General features: G+C 40.0%; 2 protein-coding genes across 2 annotated transcripts in view; both read right to left on the bottom strand.

Annotated features, from left to right (window-relative positions):
• Gtf3c3 (general transcription factor IIIC subunit 3) overlaps positions 1-16,447 on the bottom strand; it is a 36,648-nt gene extending 20,201 nt beyond the window's left edge. Inside the window, exons 1-8 of the mRNA XM_055616653.1 lie at positions 16,275-16,447; positions 15,273-15,384; positions 12,037-12,221; positions 8,533-8,656; positions 6,621-6,812; positions 5,359-5,524; positions 914-1,061; positions 390-462 (exon numbers count right to left, since the gene is read on the bottom strand). Of these exons, the coding sequence (XP_055472628.1) occupies positions 390-462; positions 914-1,061; positions 5,359-5,524; positions 6,621-6,812; positions 8,533-8,656; positions 12,037-12,221; positions 15,273-15,384; positions 16,275-16,376 (1,102 nt within the window). The 5' untranslated portion in view covers positions 16,377-16,447. The remainder of the gene's footprint in view (positions 1-389; positions 463-913; positions 1,062-5,358; positions 5,525-6,620; positions 6,813-8,532; positions 8,657-12,036; positions 12,222-15,272; positions 15,385-16,274) is intronic.
• A 4,151-nt stretch (positions 16,448-20,598) lies between these two features.
• Positions 20,599-24,027, bottom strand: part of CUNH2orf66 (chromosome unknown C2orf66 homolog) — a 3,714-nt gene continuing 285 nt past the window's right edge. Inside the window, exons 2-4 of the mRNA XM_055617092.1 lie at positions 23,257-23,383; positions 21,896-22,091; positions 20,599-20,714 (exon numbers count right to left, since the gene is read on the bottom strand). Of these exons, the coding sequence (XP_055473067.1) occupies positions 21,912-22,091; positions 23,257-23,379 (303 nt within the window). The 5' untranslated portion in view covers positions 23,380-23,383 and the 3' untranslated portion in view covers positions 20,599-20,714; positions 21,896-21,911. The remainder of the gene's footprint in view (positions 20,715-21,895; positions 22,092-23,256; positions 23,384-24,027) is intronic.

Raw genomic sequence — 24,027 nt, 5'->3', positions numbered from 1 at the left:
TCAATGTATAATGCTTGTCCTTCATGCACAATGTTCTGGATTTGAACCCTAGCATCACAAAAAAGAAAAGAAGAAAGATTACTTATAAGCTGATATAAGAAGCCAGACATGGTGGTGCACACCTATAATCCCAACAATCAGGAAGGAGAAGGTAAGAAGATCACTGTGAGTTTGAGGCCAGCCTGGTTTACAAAGCGAGTCCAGGACAGTTAAGGCTACACAGAGAAACCCTGTCTCAGTTAAAAAAAAAAAAAAAAACCACACAAAAAACACTGATATAAGAAGACTAGACTCCTGCTGCAGACATGCTCTAAGAACCTTACCAACTCAAGACCCCACACCTAACAAGAGAAGGTTATGTGTGTGTCCTACAGGAAGTATGCTACAACCTTTATTCTCTTCTGAGGTGCCTTCTTCCAAAGTTTCCTTTTCCAGGATAATTCCAGAAAAATCTGTAATTACCTAAAAAAAAAAAATGAAAAAAAAAAAAAACAACAAATAAAAGTTACATATAAAAAACTTTTTGTGAATACTTATTTCAAATAGTCCTTACAACATAAAACGATATTAAAAAAAAGAATACTCCTTTTGAAATAAAGAATTCTAACTGTGGAACTTTAAATCCTGTTGACTAAAAGCAAAGATTTATGGGTCTGACCACAAACCAGCTTCCTTTCTCCAACAGAAACAGCTTGAGTGAGTCCTGCTGCCATTGGGTGTGGACACACTTGGGCTCTACAGTGGTAGTACCATTTATATTTACATTTCACACAGAATCCAGAAACCTATTATCTTCACAGTTTAAATGCACACTTTAGTATAGAATTAAAATGGCAACCTGCTAATTTCTAGGCATCCTTGGAAGACAAGCACAGGTTTTAAACGTAAAGGAACGACACACAAGCATTCCTACCTCCAAAGCTTTGTCATACTGCTTGTTGGAAATATATAATTCAGCTGCTATGTTAACATCCTCCATGGATACTAAGCCTTGGTGTTTTGAGAAGGCTTCTTCAATTATGTTGATAGCTGAAGTACTATCATTGGCTTCATAGTAACTCCTAAAAAAGTGAGTGGCAAGTGAATGCTTAGTTAATTCTGATTATAAAGTGTCTTAGGCTGTCTAACAATAAGTGATTTCATGTTCTCAGATGTTAGGAGGAAGCACTTTAACATTACAGTAGCACCTTCACTCTCAGAGTATTACTACGAGGTAGAATAAGTGCCTACAGGCTGGAGCTGTGCATTAGTGGTAGAAGCCTAGCCCAGCATGTGGGAGACCCTGGGTTCAAAGCCCAATATCACAAACAACTCAAAGGTGGCAAAAACAAAGCCAAAGGGCAAAGAGGTTCACCACAACAGTATTTGCTATGTCAGCATAAGCTTCCAGTTTGAGACCCAGAACCCAAGTATAAATCTAGGCATGATGCTAGGTGCTGAGAGACAGATGCAAGCAAATCCCTGGGGCTCACTGGCAGCCAGCCTATGTAACCCAGGGCTTACATGACCTCCACATGTACAGGTGCGCACACCCAGGGCTGATCCCCACATGCACAGGCACACATTTGCATGCACATCTGAAAACAAGAGCACACACCTGAGTCACAGTCAGTCCATTTTTTAAGAACAACTGCTGTGAGGTAAAACACATACTATATGACATGTAAGAAGTACCAGAGCTTTGAGAGCAGAGGTCAATGGCACTCTGTTTGCTAAGATGCAGAAAACCCTGAGTTCATCCCTCAGCACCATGGGTAGGGTGGAAGGGGTCATAAGGGTCCAAGGCACTTAAGGCAGATGGTCCTATATTGGAAGTGAACCTTCTGTTCTGTAGAAAACTAAGAGTAGTTAATGGGGATTTCAAAGCAAACCTTCCTGTCTCTCCATGGCATAGGTCATACCCATGGTCAAAAGCAACAGCGCATGGGAAGCTCCTGCTGATGTCAGGACTATCAGTGTTAATTTGTCATTGTTTTGTGTTGGTTTTACTAAAAATGTACAACAGTGCTCACTCACAGCATCAACAGGTCCACCCAAAGCAGAAGATAATGGAAATCATGCGCTGAGAAGTGCAGGACAAATGACATGAGAGAAATGATCAGTAGGCCAGTTCCATTACAAAGATATTATCTTCTTCATGATGTCTTTGTTAGAAAAGTAAAAACACTAAAAAGCCCAGATTTGAAATGGAAAAACTCACATTAACTTCCAAGGGAATTTAATTGTGCACAACGTATACTCTTGTTAAATAAGCTGCCTGGACCTAAAACCTTGGACTTTGTTGTTGGTTTTGTTTAGTTTAATCCTGAGATCAAGCCCAGGGTCTTGTACATGCTAGGCAAGCATACTAGCGTTGAGCTATATCCCCTACCAAGAATCTGCTTAAATTTTAGATATATTTTTAATAATGAAAAAGTCCTACTTATGAAATATAAAATCACAATCAGAGATGATACAGAGAAAATTACACAGTTTCATAATGTATTAACAATATCATAATTTCAAGTATCACACTTTCAAAAGCTCCTTCCAAATGATCCCCAACATAAAAACAGCCAACAGCTCGTTGGGATCCATTTCTCCCCCCAGGATGACAATCAAACTTAGATAACTTCAATTTCCCCAGTATCCAGGTAAGAACAATAGAATGGCTGATCCAGCCTGAGCTCTTCCTTCATTTTTGCTTTTGATTACTAAAAGTACTCCATTGTAAATGACATGTAATCAATGATACTCTAGCTTTGTGTAATTTTACTTTTGCTTGGGAAGTTTTACAAATTTAAAGTAACAGATTCACCTTTTTATTCTTTTAATTAAGTTCAACTATTTTTTAAAAAAAGTGTATTGCTCTGAATTCCAAAACATATAACACATTATATTTATAACCTTTCAAACATGTCAGTGATAGGCTGATACAAGGTGCTATCAAGAGAAAGAGGAAGGGTTGATCTCAGGGGAGGAAAAGGTTTCTACAGTAGATACGGCAGCAGTACCCACTGCCACTTTACCTACATTATAAGCTGCTGTTTCGGCACAGGCCCTCCCTGGGCCACACCTTTGCCACCTGTATTCAACTGTGCATGTGCATGCAGGAAGGCAAGTGTCCTTATGGACATTTTTAGGGAGAGTCCCTATTTACCACCTTAGCCTTATGCATAACTGGGTGTGCATATGATTAAAATCCCGTGCATTATGGGAAGGAACATGAACAGCAAGAAGTGTATACACGACCTAAACAACCAGTCAAAATAGAGAGCTGCCAAACTCCTCCTTCTCTTGAATCCCAAAGGGAATAACTGGGGCACCTGAATACTTTCTCACTCATGGCCTGAAGTTTCTTTCTGATCTGTATTATTATTATTTATTGTTATTATTACTATTATTACAATCTCGCTTTTGAATAAAGTTTCCTTGCTACTGTGTAGACTCTTATTTTCAATTCTTTGCATTAGGGACTAAGAAGCTATAAGCACCCGACCTAGGCCCCACCAGAGCTAACCTTACCATTCTGCCAAAAAAGCCCTCCAGGCCACTAACCCTCAGGGCCGACTCTTGGTTTTGGGACCTGCCGGCAGTGCTCCACATGTACTCCAGCAGCCTCAGTCAAGTGCCCTCCTCCATCAGTCGGAACACCACGCTCTTCATGTCTTTCCTGCACTGGACCTTTCCTTTTCTCTCTGGCTGTCTGCTCTCCTCTCCTGCCCTCTAAATGCTGGAGTAGCTTGCGGGTCAGTCCTTGCTTAGAGCTCTCTCTCACCGCCTTCTCTTCCCTCCCTCCTGCATACATGACAGGCATACAGGAGCCTGCACACACATGTGCACATACATGACCACATGCACACCTCTCATCAATGCATCCATCTTTACACACTTTTAAGTTACACTGAGAATTTGATTACTCCTTACTACCCCCTGCTATTTCTTCCCTGATCAAGCTATGATCTTCCCTCCCAACTATCATTTCAGTAATTTTCTAACTAGTCTTCCTGTTTCTGACCTTACCACTATTCAATTTTTGCTCAAAAGAGCAACCAAAATTGATGTGCTTAAAATTTAAGTCACATTATATAACTTTTCTACTCAAACCCTTCCGTGGCTTGGCTTCCAAACTCGTTTAGAGTAAAAGCCAAAGTCCTTACCCTACCCCCAAGCTGCTGCTGTGCTCTGGAAGCTCGCTGCCATGTTCACCTTAATGCATCAGCTTCCAGCTTGTTCCCTGAACATACCTGTACCTCTGCCCTAAGGCCTGTGAGGCCTTCAGTAACCCTGGTTTTAAAATAACACACTCTGTACCTTGTTTCTATCATGTTTCCCTGTTTAATTTGTCTTCATCACTTATCAATATGATATGTTAAATATCTGGCTGTTACTTGCTTTCTATCTATCTCCCCTCATAAGCTCCATGAGGGCAGAGAACTTCTAATAATTGTTTACTGGTCATCCTGGTTCCTTATACAATGTTTGCAGAAGATATACTCAATAAATATTTCTGGAAGGCAAATGATCAAAGCGAAGCCTAATCAATCAACTGGCCATTGCCTCTCTTCACATATAATAAAAGTGAAAAACAAATTGATCTTCACAAGCACTTAATAATTCTTCAGGTCTATTAGACTAATCACAGTAGTAGCTGCAAATTATCTCAGAGAAACTAGGAAGGTCATCAGTGCTCAAAGCATACCTTCTGCCATCAACTTAGAGTTGCTTCCCTCACTGAACTTGTAAAAATGTATCTACTGCTCCTAAGTTCATAGCTAAAAAGCATCAGAATGCAGGTCAAAGAATTCACGGGTTAATCCCAATATGCCAAATCAACAATTAACCCAGGATGAAATGCTGCATTATGCTCTTCAAACAGAAAGAACAGCAGAAAACATCACTTAGCCAGACACTTCCTGCTTTGTTCTGCTGTACAACAGAGAAGTAAAGGCTATTCCAAAGAAAACCTGTGACAGTAGCATATCACTTAACATACTATTTTAGTAATGACTCAAGATAATAGACTATTCCAGGTTACAACGACTTCACTGACATACCTTTAACAAAAAATCATTTAAAAATATTACAAATATATACAACATCAACTAAGTTACAAAAACCTGGCACTCTAATCTCCTTGAGAAACATAACTCATTTTTAAGCTTTTGAGCACTGGAAGTGCATCTTATGTAGAAAACTTTCTGAACAATCATACCGTTTACTTGGAAACCAAAAAGCACTAAATAAAAAAATAAAAAAGCAAAACACAGAAGACTTTGTTTTAGACCTCAATGCAAAGTACATTCTATTTCAAATAGCTTTGATTTGCAAAATGACAAGTAAAGGCATGTATGTACATATACTTCACTTCAAACTTACTTTGCCATATCTCTAGCCAGCTGCATAAAACGTTCTCCATCAGATGGAGACAAAAGATTTAAAATACGCCTATAGCCATCCATGGCCATTTTGTGATCACCCATCTGTTCATAAAGGCTTGATCTCTCCCACAGGTAACGGACATTAGTAGGTTCACATTTAAGAGCTAGAAAGAAAAAAAGAGAGAAAAAATTTACATATTTATCAAAAGAGGTGTGACTTACCTCAAAAATGCAATAAACACTTTTCCTAGTGGAAACAAAAAAATTATTCTGGAATAAATCTATCTTCGTAAGAATTCTTGACTGGGCTTGATCTAAGACCTGACTTGACTTTCTGCACTAATCCTAATTTGGTCGCTCAAGTCACAAAAGTTAACAGCCTGAAAGCAACACTGGGCACAGTGGGAAATCTAACGTACTGTTCAGCCACTAATTTTGTGCTCTATGCAACACAATATGAAGTGAGTCACAAATAAACATGAGAACAGAGGGCTCCAGCTATACAGCATAACAGACTATAAGACGTAATTCAACAAATACAAGAAACAACCTGTTCTATAACTAATACTTCTACAGCACACCTCTATATCTAAGCCTCAGGGAAAATCACAGAAGATGAGGTGGAAAGATTAGAGAGCCAGGGAACCTGGATGTTTGCTGTGAGACAGTGCACCCTAGACACAACATGAAAAATGCACCAACAAACCCTTAATATGATTGCCTGAACAAGACCAGCATAATGACTGCTAGCCGATAAGCCAACATGGATGAAGAAAATTGTGCATGAAGATCTATAGGTGTGAATGGACACTGAGAGAGGGAGAATCTTCCTCCAGTGAGGCGGGAGGTACTGCCTTATCCCATGTGGTTAGCCCTGGCCACATACATGTACAAGTAAGGCTACATGGACTTAGCAGGCTTTATATATGTGTATGTATTATATGTGGTTTACATATATATGTGTGTGTGTGTGTGTATACATGTAGATATGCATTTCTATATACATATATACATACACACATTTATGTAAAGACACACTAAGAGGTGAACATGAATTGGGAGGTCAACATGAAAGGAACTGAGGAACTAAAGGGGAGAGAGAAAGCAGAAGTGATACACAGTTCTCATGTAAAATATTCTCAAAAAAATTTTAATTAAAAAAGAGAAAAAGAACATATACACTTGGGCTAACAACATAACCCCCCAATGCACTAATGACCTGTCATGTAATACCTAATAAAACAAGGAGACTGCCATTACCTTTTGTATAGCAAAAAATAGCCTGCTTAATGTTATCTTGTTCCAGAGACATTTCTGCCAACCTAACCCATTCTTCTGTGTCACTGGGATTTAAATGTGCAGCAATCAGCTCAAACTGCAACGATTTCTCCATGTCACCTTGGTCCTCGTATATCATGGCAAGTGTAGAGAATGGCTCATAAGCCAAAGGAGCTATAATAATAAGAGAGAACATAAAATAGATTACATTGGATAAAGGAATAGGCTTAAGCTGATATAGATGCTACAGTTCTAACTATAGATATTTTTCCTAATAACTAACGTCTAAATCAGTCCAAAAGAATTATAAAAACTATTCAACATAACTTAATAATATAAAACACTACATGTTTTCTTTATTTTCAAACACTCTTAGCCACTTATTATTTATTATTTACTTGTTTTAGGAATGGATCCTTGCTACCTAGCTCAGGCTGATCTCATATGTACCATGTAGACATGGTCAGTCACAAACCTGAGATGCCCACAGCCTCCCTAGTTCTAGAACCTAAAAGCAAGCACCATCATGCTCAACATCATTTTTAAACTGTCATTTTCTTTTAACAAAATACAATTTCATAAAAACCTTACTTCCTACCACGCTATCCTTATTAAAGTCTTCTGTTACTAAGGCTAAATATGGCCTAAAAACTTGGCAATTCCCCACAAGAAGCATCAGTCACATCAGTGAGGATGAACTTTCACTGTTTCAAGCTCCTGCACCATAGAGGGTAGATGCACACAAGGTACCCAAACAGCACTTCAAATATGTCAAATGTAATGATTAAGCTATATTTATAATTTGTTTTGTTTTGTTTTGTTTTTCGAGACAGGGCTTCTCTGTGGAGTTCTGGCTGTCCTAGAACTTGCTCTGTATACCAGGCTGGACTCGAACTCACAAAGATCCACCTGCCTCTGCTTCCCAAGAGCTGACATTAAAGACATATGTCACCACTGCCTGGTTTCTAAAACACTATTTATGGGGGAAAAAAATCTCAAAAACTGTCGGAGACTTTTCAAAAAATACTTCCCAAAATAAAGTTATAAGCTGAAATAAATAATATTAGACAATAAAAACCAAACATTTTCTAAAGAAGTGCTTAGTTAATCTTATTTCTAATGGGCTGGGGACATACGTAGTAGCCACAAGTTACCATAATGAATAAGCCTAGAAATTATAGTAAGACTTACAAAAGGACCAAATATAACTAAAAGAAAATGCCACGATACTGAAAGAATACATTTGTTGTATAACAACTGCCCAAGGTACACTGCAGGGCAACTGATAGCAACCACAAAAGTAATGTGATACAAAGATGTGCCATTTAATGGAAAGATTAAAGTGATGAACTTAAATGTATGTTACCAAAAGAGAGATAGAAATAATTTAGCACTACCTAATCTAGAAAATGAAACCAAAAGGAATAAATATTAAAAATTATGAAATTCATCAGAATGTTCTTCAAGTTATTTTTAACATAATATGCTCACCATTAAAAAAAAAATTAACAGCACTGAGGGCATAGCTTGGTAGAGCACCACCCAGAGTGCAGAAAGGTGTAGATTCAAACCACAACACAAAAGAGAGAAATAGATATATTGGCTAACTTAAAAAGATTCATGCTATAAAAGCCTAAAACTTCTAAAATGAACAGTTGAAAGAAAAGGGAGGAACGAGAGAGAGTTCGAAAGACATTACATACTTTCACTGAATCCCATCCTGTGGTTTCATTGCTAGTAACACCTATCACGGGAAAAGTGGCAGGTTAGCATTGCTACAGTCACCTCTAACTTCTGAAGGATTTTCTCAACAGCACATCAACTGCTTCCCCATGTGTTTAAAAAGCCAACCACTTAACTATCAGCATCATCAACAAGACCCCTCAGAAAGCACCTTGTCTTATGATTTCCATGCACATCAATATGGCCTCTTCATGTTCTCCTCGAGCAAATCGAATATTGGCTTCACCCATGAGGCCTCTCAGGGCTCGGGGAAGTTTACTCCGAGGCCTCTTCTCCTGTCCAGAGGGAAAACAATATGGAGATTAAGAATGCTCAGATTAAAACAGCAGGGTGAGGTGGTACATGTCTATAATCCCAGCACTCAGGGAGGCAGAGGCAGGCCTACAAATCGAGTCCAGGACAGCCAAGGCTATACAGAGAAACTGTCTCAGAAAATAAAAGAAACAACCACAAAAAAGTTCAAACACAATGGAAACTTCTCTCTAAAAATTCTTACTCTTCTAAACTCAGAACTAGGTTATCAATATTATATTTATAATTCTAAAGCCTTAAAAGTTAAGTCTAATTACACAAAGCAAGCAAATTCAAATGCAGCAAGGAACAAAAATATTTTATGATACTCTCCAAAGAGGAACACCAAAGAAAGCAAAACCAAAAAGAAACAAAAACCTTCCTACAGCTGAAAGTTCAGAGCACAACTAACTCCATCCTGTCAAATGGTCAGGAATTTAGTAAACAGCTGATAAACACAACAGCATCAGTATGCAACAAGACTGGTTACATTACATTGTATGCAGGACACACACTAGAAAGTCTGAAATTCATCAGAATAAACTGGGTTTAAAAAAAAAAAAAAAAACCCTGAGTTACACAATGGATCTTTCAGTAGCAAAACTACAGAACATTTGACACAGAAACAATTAAGTCTTTCATAAAATGCTCCAAAATGAAGCATGAGAAATGAATGACAATTCACAACAACCTCAAAAAAAAAAAAAAAAAAAAAAAAAAAAAAAAAAAAAAAAAAAAAAAAGGAAAAGAAAGAAAGAACAAAAAGAAAAAAGAAAGAAAGAAACCTAACCAAGACAATAAAAGACAATGAAGCTTTAAATCTCTGAAGGGACTAAGGAAGACAAAAAGACCTCTAACTCATGAATTGTCAGAATTGTATAAATGACTATTTTACCAAAGACAGTTTACAGATTTAATGCAATCCCAATCAAAATACCCAAAACATTCTTCTGAGAAATACAGGGAAAAAAAATCCTAAAACTCATATGGAACCACAAAATAAACCAGACAGTCAAAGCAATCCTGAGCAAAAAGCACAATGCTAGAGGGACTGCCATTCCAGATTTCAAGCTAAATTGTAGAGTTATAATAAAAAGAGTATGACACTGACACAGAACAGACATGCGGACCGATTCAACAAAACAGAAGACCCAAATATGAGTATACAGAACTACAGCTACTGATACTCAACAAAGATACCAAAAATATACACTGGAGAAAAAGACATCATTAAAAAAAGGTGCTGAGAAAACTGGATGTCCACATATAGAATAAAATTAAACCCCAAACTACTACCTTACACAAAAATTAACTCCAAATGGATCAAAGACCTGAATGTGAAACCTAACCCTGAAACTACTAGAAGAAAACATAGGCAGTACCCTACATGACACAGGTGTTGGAAGTGATTTTTGAATGGAACCCCAGTTCCCAAGGAATTAGGGCCAACGATTGACAAGTGGGACGTCACAAAACTAAAGAGCTTCTATACAGGAACAATCAACCAAATGAAAAGGAATCCAATGAAGTGGGAGAGGTTCTTTGTCAACTGCACATCTGACAGACAATTAATATTTAGAATATATAAAGAAATCAAAAGACAGTAAAGAAAACAAATGACTCAATTAAAAAAAATGGGTTTGAAAATATTATATTGAGGTAACCCAGACACAGAAAGACGAATGTCACATGTTCTCTTTAGGTCACATGAATCCTAGCTCCAAATCTTCAGATGTGAGCATATGACCTTGAGAAACTGCAGTGCACCTGGCAGGAGGGGAGGCTGTTACATCTAGAGATGGGAACAGGACAAAGTGCTGAAAGGAAAAACAGAAAAACAGGTGAGGAAGACTTACCTGGGGAAGAGGGAGAAGTAGAACAAAAGATGTTTAAAAAAACCCAATGGGAATTGTAAGAGTGTGTGTGTGTGTGTGTGTGTGTGTGTGTGTGTGTGTGTGTGTGTGTATTTCTGTGTTTAATAAAGTTACACTACTAGGAAGAGATAATGCTTCCCCCAAGAGTGACAGTCTACCTAACAAAAAGTTCAATGCCAGGCATAAGAAGCATCCTTTTGAGTTGTTGGTCAGGGGAAGACAGGACCCCCTACCCCTGCAAAACAATATAGACTACTGTTATGGCCCTTGGCTGTCTACTAGAAATTGAAGGTAAGACTCTCCTGATGAAGACAAAATACACCAGATAGATGATAGAGGAACAGATCTAGCACTGACCTGGAAGACTCTTCCCAGAAGATAAACTCTTATATAATCTAAATATAATCAACAGTCATACTCAGCTGTAAAGCCTAGAAACTACAGCTATGACCAGAACAGCAAGATACTCTTAAAAAGGTAATAATGGCACCTATATATATGCTGGGCACCACCTTATTGAACTTATCCAACAAGAGGAAATGCATGGCTGTAACTGTAAAGCTGGGCAAGTACTCGTAGCTGGTGAAGCCATGAAACCTAGAGAAGAAAAGCATAACTTCTGTGTTCTAAATATTCATCCTCCATCCACAGGCAAGTGTAGCTCTCCTCATCATGAAGCTTCTTTTTGCAGCAGATGGAACAATCACAAAAAGCCACAGCTGATCAAAATGTAGAGCTCAAATGACAGTCTACAACACAACTCATCTATCTGAAGCTCAGGGAACACTGCAGAAATGGGGGTGGGAGGGGGCATTTTAAAAACCAGAGAACCAGGACATCTGCTGAGAGACCGTGTCTTCTATATACGAAAGTGAAAATACACCCAAGAGATCTCAACAGTATGGTTACCTAAGTTAACACCTAAAGACCATAAACCTAAACCAAAACCGTAATACCATAACACCTAACCATAACATAACATAAACCATAACACCTAAAGAATGACCATAGCAACTGACATGCACTGTGGATGGGAGACCTCTCACAGGGCCCAACCCTAGAGAAAGAGCTATAGGTAATCAATGCTGCTGAGAAGGAAAAAATCAGATTGGTAACCCTGATAGATTACCAATCCCAAGTACATATACATAGTAACAGAATTAAATGAACTCAGCATGTTGTATACTTACGTATTTATTCTCTCCCACCTCTCGCACACGTAACAATAATTATAAAACCATGATTTTAGAGAGTGCACAGAGATGACACAGGAGGGGTTGGAGGGAGAAAATGTGGTGGGAAGTGATGTAAATACAGTATACATCTATGAAAAAATTAAATTTAAAAAGAAAGAAATGAATAATGGTAGTTGCCTCCCATTTTTTGTTCTTACTTTTGAACTATTTCCCAAGTATAACTGAAAGTTTCCTTTTCACTGACTATATCACTTTCATTCATTTTCATAAATATTAAAATAATTAACAACTTACTTTCATCATTTTTTTGGTTTCACGGTTGAGAACCATCTCCAATACAAATACATCTCCTGCGGTAGGTTGCTCTGGTGTCTCCTCTTCCTCCTCCTCTTCTTCTTCCTCTTCATCATCTTCAGTCTCTCCAAGCATGGAAGCAAAGACTTTGTGAACTGACTTACTCACTCCATCTGATGTTTCTCCTAAGGGATGGTATGTTAAAGTTTGGGGAGAAAAAAAAAATCAGTACAATAACTTTAAAATATTGCTGTTCACAGAGTACAAATTCCTTACCAGAGCAACAAACTTTGAAAGTAAAATAGCAAATAAACACCCCACCAAAAAACAGAAAAGAAAGCTGTCACAAAGCTATGTCTTTTAATCTGCAGGAATGGCTGATTCACCTTCTATAGCTCAACCAAAAAAAGCAAAATAAAGAGCAAAATCAAAAGCACATTCAGTGATAGGTAAAAGCAGAAAGGGATTTTTTTTTTTTTTTTTTTTTTTACATTATAAGGCACATTATAAAACACAAGAAAACCTAGTGGTATGGTGATCTCTAACTGAAACCCAAGACAGGAGCTTGTTAACTGACATAGCCAATTAATGAGCACCAGGCTTAGTGAGTATAATGGTTTAAATAAGAATGTCCCCCATAGGCTCATATATTTGCCACCAGGAAGTGGCACTATTGATAAGGATTGGGAGGTATGGCCTCTGAGAAAGTATCACTGGGGTTAAGCTTTAAAAGTTTAAAAGGTTAAGTTTTAAAAGCCCACCCAGGCCCAGTCTCTCTCTGTGTCTGTCTGTCTGTCTGTCTGGTCCCCTGGCCTCCTGGTCCCCCTCTGCCTTAAGAATCAGCTACTTCCAGCACCATGTCTGCATGCCACCATGATCCCAGCCAGGATGATAATGGACTAAGCCCTGAAACTGTAAGCCAGCCCCTAATTAAATGCTTTCCTTTATACGAGTTGCTGTGGTCATGTGTCTCTTCATAGCAACAGAACAGCGATAAAGACAGGCTCAAAAAACAAGCTGGAGTGTGATAAAGGAAAATGCCCAGTGATCATTTCTGGCCTCCACACATGTATACATGGGCACACATGCACACACACACGCATATGCACACATTCATAAGGAAATAAAATTACCATTATTTATAGAAGACATGATCATGTTGTATATAATCCAAAAGATTTTGCATACAAACTGTCAGACTCCATGGTTATTTGGCAAGGTTATCAGATACAAGACTTTAAAAGTTATAAGGAAATGAACCTAGGGCCTTGCTAGGTAAATACTTTACACTAAGTCATAGCCTCAGCTCCCCCCCCCCCCTTTTTTTTGAGAGAAGAGTCTCACTAAGTTCAGACTGGCCTTGAACTCATTCTGTAGCCTAGAATGGTCTTGAACCTGGGATCCATCTGTCAGAGCCTCCCTAGTACATAGGATCACAGAGGGGTAGTTTTATGTATCAGCAATAATGAACTGTAAATGACATTTAAAAGGCCGAGGCTGTGTGGTATATAGAAAACAACCTTAAGAATTGGTATACAGAAACATCAAAGAAAAAGACATAATTCTATTATTTATACACTGTTCACCTGCATGTATGCCTATACACCAGAAGAGGGCACCAGATCTCATTATAGATGTTTATGAGCCATACGTGGTTGCTGGAATTGAACTCATGACCTTTTGGAAGAACAGCCAGTGCTCTTAACCTCTGAGTTAAAAGGTTAACTGAGTTAACAGTAAGGCTGGCAGTCACCTAGTGGTTCTGCTGCTGTAATTGAACCTGATACTAAACTGTTTACTGAAGAGCTCACCTTTCCCTAAACAGATAAGCAAGGGCCCTCAGGTTGTCAGAGTTTCTTCAGCCTTTTCCTATCCCACTTGCCTGGAAGACACAAAGCTCAATCCTGTCTCCTTGCCTCTTCTTCCAACATTGTCCAGAAACTCAGGAACAAAGAGTGAGTTTTTCTATGCAGAAGATTACTTGTTCAGAGAGAAAGTACCACACAAAAGTAGAGTTTAGTTTAGCTTTCCAGCCAGGCCCCCTAAACATGAAGCTGTATTCTAACTGACACCAGTATCCCAAGTAATTTGATGTGGGCAATGAATACAATAAGGATAAGCATTCTATCACTAGAAAAATACACCAGTCACTGGAAACTGATAAACACGTATACTCCCTGAGATACTCATTTAGGCTGTGACAGGTTTAATTAGTCTGGATGTCCTGTAATACCTGGATATGAAAAGCTAAGGGCTGTGTTCTAGCTTGCTTTTTGTCGCTGTGATAAAATAGTGACCAAAAACAAGTTAAGAAAGAAAGGGCATATTTGGGTTAGAGGTTGTGGTCCATCAGCCAGGAGAGCCAAGGCAGGAGCTCAAGGCAGGAAGCCGGAGGTAGGAACTGGAACGGAGACCATGGAGGAACACTGCTCACTGGCATGGTTTCCAAAGCTTGCTAAGACAGCTTTCTTATGTAACCCAAGACCATCTGACCAGGAGTGGCACCGCCCATAGTGTACTGGGCTGGGGGCCCTTTCACATCAACCATCAGTAAGAAAATGGTACACAGACATGTCTTGTGGCCAAGAGATCCTTCTGCCTAGGTACCTCCAGTGTGTGTCAAGTTGACTAAAAACAGCACAGTCTGCTGAAGTGAGGCAGCACACTAAGAGACTTACGATGGATGTGAAGTCCCACCCGCACAGCTAATTCTGTACAGCAGTATACAACTTGGGACTGTCCGGAAAAGGTCTCCCACTGAGGAGGCCAGTTTAGAAAATGAGAATAGAGGGCTGCAGAGATGGCTCAGTGGTTAAGAGCACTGTCTGTTCTTCCAGAGGTCTTGAGCTCAATTCCAGGCAACCATGACTCACAACCATCTATAATGTGATCTGGTAGCCTCTCCTGGCATGCAGATGTAGATGCAGAGCACTCACATACATTAAATAAATAAATAAATCTTTAAAAAAAGAAAGAAAGAAAATGAAAATAAAGAGGCCCTAAACAAATGTTGGGATCAATTTTAAACCTCACAACACTGGAGCTATATCAAAACAACAGTCATGCCATACAACAGTTTGAAAAAACAACATTAAACAGTACTATGTACCAAACACTGATAAACTAGGTAATAAAAATGGAATATCATTACAATAAAAGCAAATACTGTGTTTACTACATTTCTTTGCTTAAGTGCTCTTCACATTTAAAGCTGGCAGCAATCCAGCTCAACACACCTTCATTGGCATCTTTGTTCTGGGATTTGGCAGAGTCAATTCCTGATGACGATGGAACTTCAGAATCATCTGGGTTTTCTTCAGGGGATGATTTTCCTTTTTCCTGAACACTCTGTGATTGGAAATCAGTTAAACAGTTCCATAAACTAACGCAGAGTTAACTCTCTCTGCCTCGGATAGGGCATTTTTTTTATCTTTATAAAAGCTGAACTTCCACTCCAAGTATGTGGATTCTAAATTTGAATAGTTTCAAAGCACTTCGAAGTACTTAAGTTTAGTTAATGTAAGTCATTTGCAAATATGTATAGAATAAATTAAAATAATTTCATTAATCTAACACCTTAAATAAAACATAGGGTGCTTAGAAGTCCATGAATCAAGAAACCACTAGTTAACTTCAAAAGGGTCAACAGATTTTATGTTCCCGAGGCCTTCGAATAAACAATAAACTATTTAAAAGCTCAGATATTTACTAAACTCTGAAAAACAAAGTAAAACGATGTCCCCGTTATCAAACAGTTAAGTTCACTTTTATGTGTAGAATAAAAATCACACCACCAAAACTCCTCAAAAATAGTCGCTCCAGGGGTGTAGCTCAATGGGGGGGGGGGGGGGCTTTGATCCCCAACACCACTGTACATACAAGAAAAGCAAAGGGCCTCCTTCTGAGAGAATGGTGACGCACAGCACCCCACCACGGTCACAACCTAGTGGCAAGGCCACGTTTAGAACTAGTCAAGACTACCCTGGTTCCAGGTTAGCTGGAGGGCATTGGGCTATCAGCCAATCAACACTTATTGTGGGGGCGGGGTAGGTTAGCGCCCATCGAAGAAAGCTTTTGGGTGAGGGGATGTCTTTAGGGGCGCCGAGTACCGGGGTGGGGGTGAAAATCGGAGTTTCTGGGGGAGGAAGAAGCTGTCGGGGTCCCCGGCCCACCCTGGGCAACCCACGCCGCTGTTTAGAGAAAACAAGACGGAGGAGCACCGGGGCCCAGCAGCTCACTTTCTTCTCCCGGGTTTTTCTCTCTTCTCTCCGCCTTTCGAATTCTTCAAAGGAGATTTTCCCTTCCAGGTAGTCGATAAGTTCTGGGCTGAACCCCGACATGTCTGCGGAGCCGAAGCGGCGAAAGCGGGCCGGGAAACCGGCGAAAGCTCTCAGGCCCTACAGGGCACCACGGAGAGTCGGACGCGGCGTCCGTCCCGGAAACCGTCCCGGCCCGCGCCGCTACCGCGCGCTCGAGTTCCGCCGGCACGCTAGGCCCAGGGCCTCCTCCTACAGACCGGGAGCATCCAAAGGCATCTTTCAGGCACCGGCCTCTCTTGGGGTTGCGGTTGAGAGAAACTTTTGATCTGGGGGTGCAGCACAGTGGTAGAGCATTTGCCTGAATTTCTATCTCTAACACCAATCAACTTTTTTGTCCCGAATATTCAAACTTTTAAAGGGGATCAGACTCTTCATACGGGGCGTCTTACTGTTTTGCCTGTTACATATATCTCTCAAAATAAGCTTTAGAAACCTGTAAGAGAAGAAAAAGGAAGAGGGGTGGGGATAGTAATAAACCACAGAAGATATATTTTAAAAAAAAAAAAGGCAAAACCTGAGGAGGAAAGGTTTAAGATGGGGAGAGGCGGGCGGGGGAGAGCGGGGCGGAGGAGGAGAGGAAGGGATTGGGGGAGAGAGGTCAAACATGCATATGCATACACAGGAGAGGGAGGGAGAGGGAGAACATTATTTTCGACTCCTAGGAGCTCTTGTGATTTGCATCTTATCTTGTATTATAGCTTGTTCTTTATCCTGTTCTAGAGACACTACCTATAAACACTGAGACCATTAGGAACATTAGCTTATGTGTCATTATAAACGCAACTAACCTAATAGCATGTATTCCAAACATTTGTGAATCAAGTTGAATGAAACTCCAAGAGCTTTTGGAACTTTGGGCAAAGGAGTTGAGTTCAGCATAGTTCTGGCTTCAGAGATAAGTTACGGGAAGCCTGTCTTTAACCATCTTTATTATAATCCAGGTGAAGGGGATCTGTAGGGGTGTGGCAGAAAACTATCTCATTTTTAGGAGTCCCTGTGTTTCTCCTGAGGAAGGATCCTCAGTGTTCTACACAGGCATGAAAACATACACTGGCAGATGGAGTGATGTTAATTTAATGCCCAGAAACCACTATGAAGTTTACTCTCCTGAAATCTTCACACAGTTGAGGAACTGTGCCTAAGAATCTATGGCTGTCTCCAGACTAACTCGAAGGCGGAAAGAGAAAGAGAGTGAGGGGCGGTTACTTGGAAAGGAAAAGACTCTCCTAGGACCCAGTGCTTAGGCTGGTTTCTGTTATTGTTGACTGCTGGAAAAATGAGCCTCACAAGTCAACAGACGCAGATACATATTAAAGAGGAAGAGGTTTGTGATGGAGGTGGGAGGAGATATGTCCTGCTAAGGAGCATCTCCAGGACATGGAAGTATTTTTAGAGGTCGGAATATAACAGAGTGTCTTAAAACCTAACTTGTTTTTCATTTTCGACTTCCTTATAGTGATTTGTACACTGGTGAGTCAGAGGCAGCCACATTACCTTGAGATGAATCCCAATTCTTACAGCAATCATGAAAATGCCAACAAGAAACATTTTGGTCTTTCAGACTGATTTTTGAGATTCAAGATGGAAAGGAAGCAGAGCATTGAATTTATACCATGATCAATTGAATTAAAAGAGTACAGAGTGGTGACTTCACTCTCTTGTTAGAGAAGTACACAGGAAGAGTTGTGATGCTCCTAGGAACACTGTTTTCCCATGGGCTTCTTACTCTTCTGCAAAAGCATGAGAGTCTTCTCTCCTGAACTTCATCTTTGTAGATCAAACATCATGAAAAGTAGATGTCTCTGTCTGTCTGTCACTGCCGCTGTCTCCCCTTCCCTCCCTCCCTCCTTTCCTCCCTCCCTCTCTCCATCTCTCTCTCTCTCTCTCTCTCTCTCTCTCTCTCTCTCTCTGTCTCTGTCTCGCCTCCTCTCCTGAAACTTACTATGACGAGCAGGCTAGACTTAAACTCTCAGATATTCACCTGCCTCTGCCTCTGCCTCTTGAGTGCAGGGTTAAAACTGTGTATGGACACACCTGGCCTACACTTGTTTTCTAATACACTATTTTCAAGCAGGTGTGGTGGTGCACACCACCTTTAATCCCAGCACGTGGGGGGCACAGGCAGGAGGATCTCTGTGAGTTCAAGGCTAGCCTGGTCTACTAAGAGAGCTATAAGACAGCCACTGGCAGTTACACAGAGAAATCCAGTCTTGGGGTGGGGGAGCAAAAGCAAAACAAACGAACAAAGGATAGATACTCTTCCCCTCTGGGGCAAAAGTTGGGCCTGTTTCTCCTGGCAGTCTCATAGTAAAGGGGCATCTCCTAAACCCCTGGGCCCATGTTCACATGCCTCCTTCAGTAAAGCAAGCCTGAGAGCCCCATGAAAGCATGAATTATGCCCCCTGCCCCACCTGAGCCTCTGGGTCTCTGTCCAGTCGTCTCATTGCCTATCAGGACTGATGAAAGGTAGAAGAGTAGGATTTTGCAAGTAGGATAAAAATCTTCAACACTCCCAGAAACCGGCGACCACACTAGATCCAGAACAGAGGACAAGAGGCCATATCCTGGAAATAGAATCCTCACTGAAGAGGTTCAAAGTCAGGGTGGAAAGGCTGCCAAGGACCTATCTATAGAGATGCACTAAAGGACTCTTGTCAGTCTATGGCTCTTGAAGTACATTTGCTTCCAATTGAGGAAACTCTTCAACTCTGGACCTCCTGTGAACGTGTTCTCTTTTCTGTGGGCTTTAGAAATGTGTGTGGAGAGGTTCTGCACAGCAAAACCATAGGGCAGAGTTGAAGGGGGTTCTAACATGAAGGGTCTGAGGAACAAGCGTATGAACAGTCTCATGTTGTGAAGACAGCCTTCTCCAACTGCCAGTAGTACTACCTTTATTAAATTAAAACCAGCGTGGGACACACAGATACCCTGAGGAGGAATCTTTAAGCTGAAGGGTACATACCTCTGCCTTGTGATTTACAAGCTCATAGCTAAAAGTCTCCCGTGGGTACCCATTAGTTTTGAGGACTTTGAAATTAATAAGTACTCACATAGATTAGAAGTGATGCTAGAAAAGGAAAAATGAGTCTCTAGTTCCATTTAGGAACTCCGTGGTAGAGAGGAACCCCTCATCCAGCCACTTACCTGAATAAGCTGCTATACTTTAATGAAGAATAACTCACTAATAATTACTTATATTTTTAAATGGTGACTAATAATCTTCTTCACTAAATCAGCTTTTGCTTTAGTTTATGTTTAGTATTGTGTGAAGGATGGAAGACGCACTTGAATTTAACAAGTATTCATTAAACACTTGCTACATGACTGACATTGTGCTAGGTTCTAGAGAACAACAAACGAACCACATAATGGTTTCTGCTCACAAACACATCAGAACTTGTTCTTGCACAAATATTTTATTCTTTGTATTAAACATCAACAGTCCACACAAAGTTACAGTAAGCTGTCTTGAAATACCAGGACACTGCTGTGTAAATTCTAGTACAATGTTTCTCGCTTGGATCATACAGAAAACATTGCCACCATTCATAAAAACGCCGACAGGAAAAGCAGCTATGTCAAATGAAAATATGGGAATGGGAATGGCTTGGTGTGAGTTATGACAAGGAGAGTGGCTGGATAGGAGGAGTGGGGAATTCGTCCTCTGCTACTGTCCCTTGTAGAGTGACTTGCACTTAAAGTAAGGCTGAGCTATTTGACATGGACAGTCTCTACCCTTGAACACATCGTAAAAGCATCTCGCAGAGACCTTACGGCAAATAGAATCCCTTTGCTTTCTATTTCAAGTCCATTTGGGTGTTCATCGCCCTCACTGACGATAGCACTAGCAGCAACGCTCTCAGGGAACATGCTAGAGTAGGGCTGCATCGTCTTTCTATGAAAAAAATCCTAACTCTGAAACCCTATTACATGATACGCTGCTCTAAACAGGGCTGAGTCCCTATTATTACATACAATATACTATAGCAGCAAATAAGCACATCTTGTTTAAATAAAAATACTGTTTGATAATATATAATAAATATTAAAAAACAACTTGAAGCATGTTTCAATAAACTAACTAGGAAAATTATATCATTTCACATGTGGTATTTTTGTAACTCCTTCAAATACATGCAATCTCCCACTCAATAATTACAGTCATAAAAGGGGAAAACACTGAAATATGCATGTCATTATCATATGTTGCAAAGGTCCAACTGTTTACATATAAAATCTGGAAATGTAGATAAAATAACTCTAAACTGACTAATACAGAAGGGAAATGCACACACACAAGACTTCAGTCATAGTTGAATTTTCTACTAAAAAGCTCTTCTGCAGCTTTCACATGGTCACCTGAAAAAGCAAGAGAGAATTTCAGTGCAGGACAACAAAGAGCATTGGATAACACAAAGACCTCCCAAACAATACCCCAAACCACCAAAAGATGAGCTCATAAATCAGAGACACTGGAAGCTGTTTCCTCTACAAAGCTGAGTCCTTCCTGTGTGTTTTGTCTCCTGCCTTTACACATTCGCTCTTCCATGTCACATGGAAGTGTTTATCCTACTTCCTCTGAGGTTTCCCATGTGCTGCATAGTGAAGTGGTGATGTTGCTGTGCCTCACCGAGCAGGAATTACAATAGGGAAAACTGCTCTTTGTCTTGAGTTCCATACCCTAGAGCCTCTGCGTGAAGAAACAGTTTCATTTTCTCACTTTAGGGCAGCATTCAAATACATATTCCGCATGGTAAATCCCATCTTTTTAGAATAACAACAATTTTCTGTCCTCACGTTTATGGAAAGCCTTTCACCAAGGAAGTAAAGAACAGTGGTTGCTGACTCCCACATACTTTTGGAAGAATGGGGAATGATTTTATAATTATGATCCTGTTGCCTTTATTGTCCAGCTAAACGGGCTAGAATCATAATGTTATGAATGTAACATGCTTGCTGCTTCTAAAACCATACCTATTTGATAAGAATGCAAAAAAAATTAATTAAAATCTTAATTATAAATATATTTTAAATGCTTCCCTATAAGAAAAATGCCATCTTTGCTAATACTGTAACTTGCTTTTCTAGGTGAAGAAGGTCAGGGGCAGAGACATGCACAGCCCTTGTCCCGCCACTCATTTAACTTTGCCATCTATTTTAAGACACCAATTTAACTTATTTCTTTACATATAATTTTCCATGTAACTTATCTATATGGTCAGGTCCGAAAAAATGCAAAAGTATGTGCTAGTTCATTAGTATAAAATTCCTAGAGTGACAACACTATGGTTTTAGTGTACTTCTCTAAAAAGCCATGCTTCAACATCATCACTGCCATTTATTTTAAAAACCAGACTATGAAATGCCGGAGACAAATCTAAATATTTGATAGTGATGAGTATCATTAAAACTTAAGGACTTAAGTTTTAGAACTTAAAATTTTAAAACTTGAGGACTTAAGCCTAAGAAATCTTCTCAAAATCTCTACTACATGAGCCGTATGCTTGAACAGATCCTGGGACTGAAGGGACAGCATTTACCTAGGCTAAGAAGCTTTCAGCCCTTGTGGGACGCAGGGAGGGAGTTTTTCTGCTCTTCATAGTCTGCAAATGCAGAAGCGATATGTTCCGACTGGAAAGAGAGAGGTCTGGGGTCCTCATTCATGGAGAAGGTGTTTGGAAGGCTCCCAAGATCAAGTCCTCTGCCCTTGAAGTAGGCCTGAAGGCTTCTGAAAAACTAAAGAGACAAAAAATGCTTAGTGTCCTATATAAATGAAACACCCAGCCTCTCAAAGCCGGCTGCCCATTTCCCAGGCCTTTCTTCTCCCTTTCTTCTCACCCGAGAAGCAGAAAGGTGACAATCTGGACAGGCCTTATTAAGCTTCCCCCATTTGTTCCCAACCCTGCCTGCTTTCTAACATTTTGGCTCTCACCATCCTTGGTGGCAACCCAGGGAAGGTATACATTCATTATTAAGTCGCACTTTAGGCAGAGACCCACAGTGAACCACCCCTGAGCACACGATCAGAGCTGAAGCTGAACTCCAGAGCAATCGGCTCCATTTGCCTCTGCCTGAGGAGGCCCACTTATTATCCTGTCTCAGTTTCCACAAACCCTTCAACCTGCAAATGAGCAGGTTGAAGCAGACTGCTTGATTGCTGGAAGCGTACATTGTTTTAGCTCACATCACTTTCTTTTGAAAAACTACAATTGAAATAGACCTGGGCATACTCTTAAGAGTATTTTACTTATCTTTTTAATTCTATTTTCTAGATACCCATTTGCTTGAAATTTATAACTGCACAGGGGCAACTTACAATTTCTGCAAATAAGTTTTGCAAATACTGTTGTGGGATTCAGTAGATGCCTAACAAAAACCAATTCTCTCCTGCTTGCCCTCTCCTCTTCTCTCCATCTCCTCCTCACCCCCTCCCCCTTTTTTCTCCTATTCTGGGGATCAAACCCAGGTCTTTGTGCATGCCAGGCAAGCTCTCTATAACTGAGCTAAATCCCAATACCCTTTTCATTGTGTATGTGTTCAGAAATCAATGCTGTAAGGTTGGTGTATATATGATATCACTTACAAATGGGATGTGCTGTATATATAAAAACTCACTTCTAATATAAACTCGTATCTCCATATAGAAACAATGTAAATTGGCTAGAGAAATACCAGAATGCCAGCTACCAGGAGAGCATAATCTAGTCCTCTCCTGATGAGAATCTTCTTCTCCATATAGAAACAATGTAAATTGGCTAGAGAAATACCAGAATGCCAGCTACCAGGAGAGCACAATCTAGTCCTCTCCTGATGAGAATCTTCTTAACCCTTGATTGCCTCCTTAGAATTCTTGAGAGATACCAGTACATTCCTCAGTGAGTTTCCCCAGGTCTGTCCTTACCAGTTCTCTGTTTCTGGGGTTGCTCAGTGGCTTCCACATGTCTTTATTTCTCAGAGTGTCTCCATGTACCTGGCTGGTCAGTGCCAGGGCAGCCCAGAGCAGCAGGAGGTTTACTTTGGACATGGTGCTGTATAAAATGGGGGAATGAAGGTCACCAAAACAGTCAGAGCGAAGAGAAAGAAACATGGATTCAGGCAGATAAGAAAAAAGCAGTACATTGGCTCACCTACATTTTATAGTCATTTTTTAGATTTGTCTGCAAATGAGACTCTACAAATCTAGTGGATTAACTTAAAGCACTTCAGAATGATGGAAACTCTATACTGTGCTGAGCAAAACAATTGTGACTATACCTAGAAAGTCTAAGTCTGCCATTTGTATCTTTGAAAAAAATAGACACTTGGTAGTCTCAAAAAATGGCACAAGATTTAAAATTTTGAAAATCTTAAATGACTTGTGTCTTAAATCAGCAGACTTGTTAAACTAGAAATGAGATGAAAGTAGAGAAGTAATAGAGAAATACTTTGGCTAGGGGTATACCTCTGTGGTAGGGTGACTGCTTAGCATTCACAAAGACCTGGGTTCAATCCCCTGGTACTACAAAACAGGGAGAGAGAAAGACAGATACAGAAAGATGGGAAGAGAAAACTAGGAAGGAGAAGGAGAAAAGGAGGAGAAAATGGAGAAGGAAGAGGAGAAGGAGAAAGAAGAGGAGAAGGAAGAGGAAGAAGAAGAAGAAGAAGAAGAAGAAGAAGAAGAAGAAGAAGAAGA

This window comes from Psammomys obesus, unplaced genomic scaffold (assembly GCF_907164565.1).
Source record: "Psammomys obesus unplaced genomic scaffold, mPsaObe1.curated_primary_1811, whole genome shotgun sequence".
NCBI lineage: Eukaryota > Metazoa > Chordata > Mammalia > Rodentia > Muridae > Psammomys > Psammomys obesus.
This window is presented reverse-complemented; position numbering and strand designations above follow the sequence as displayed.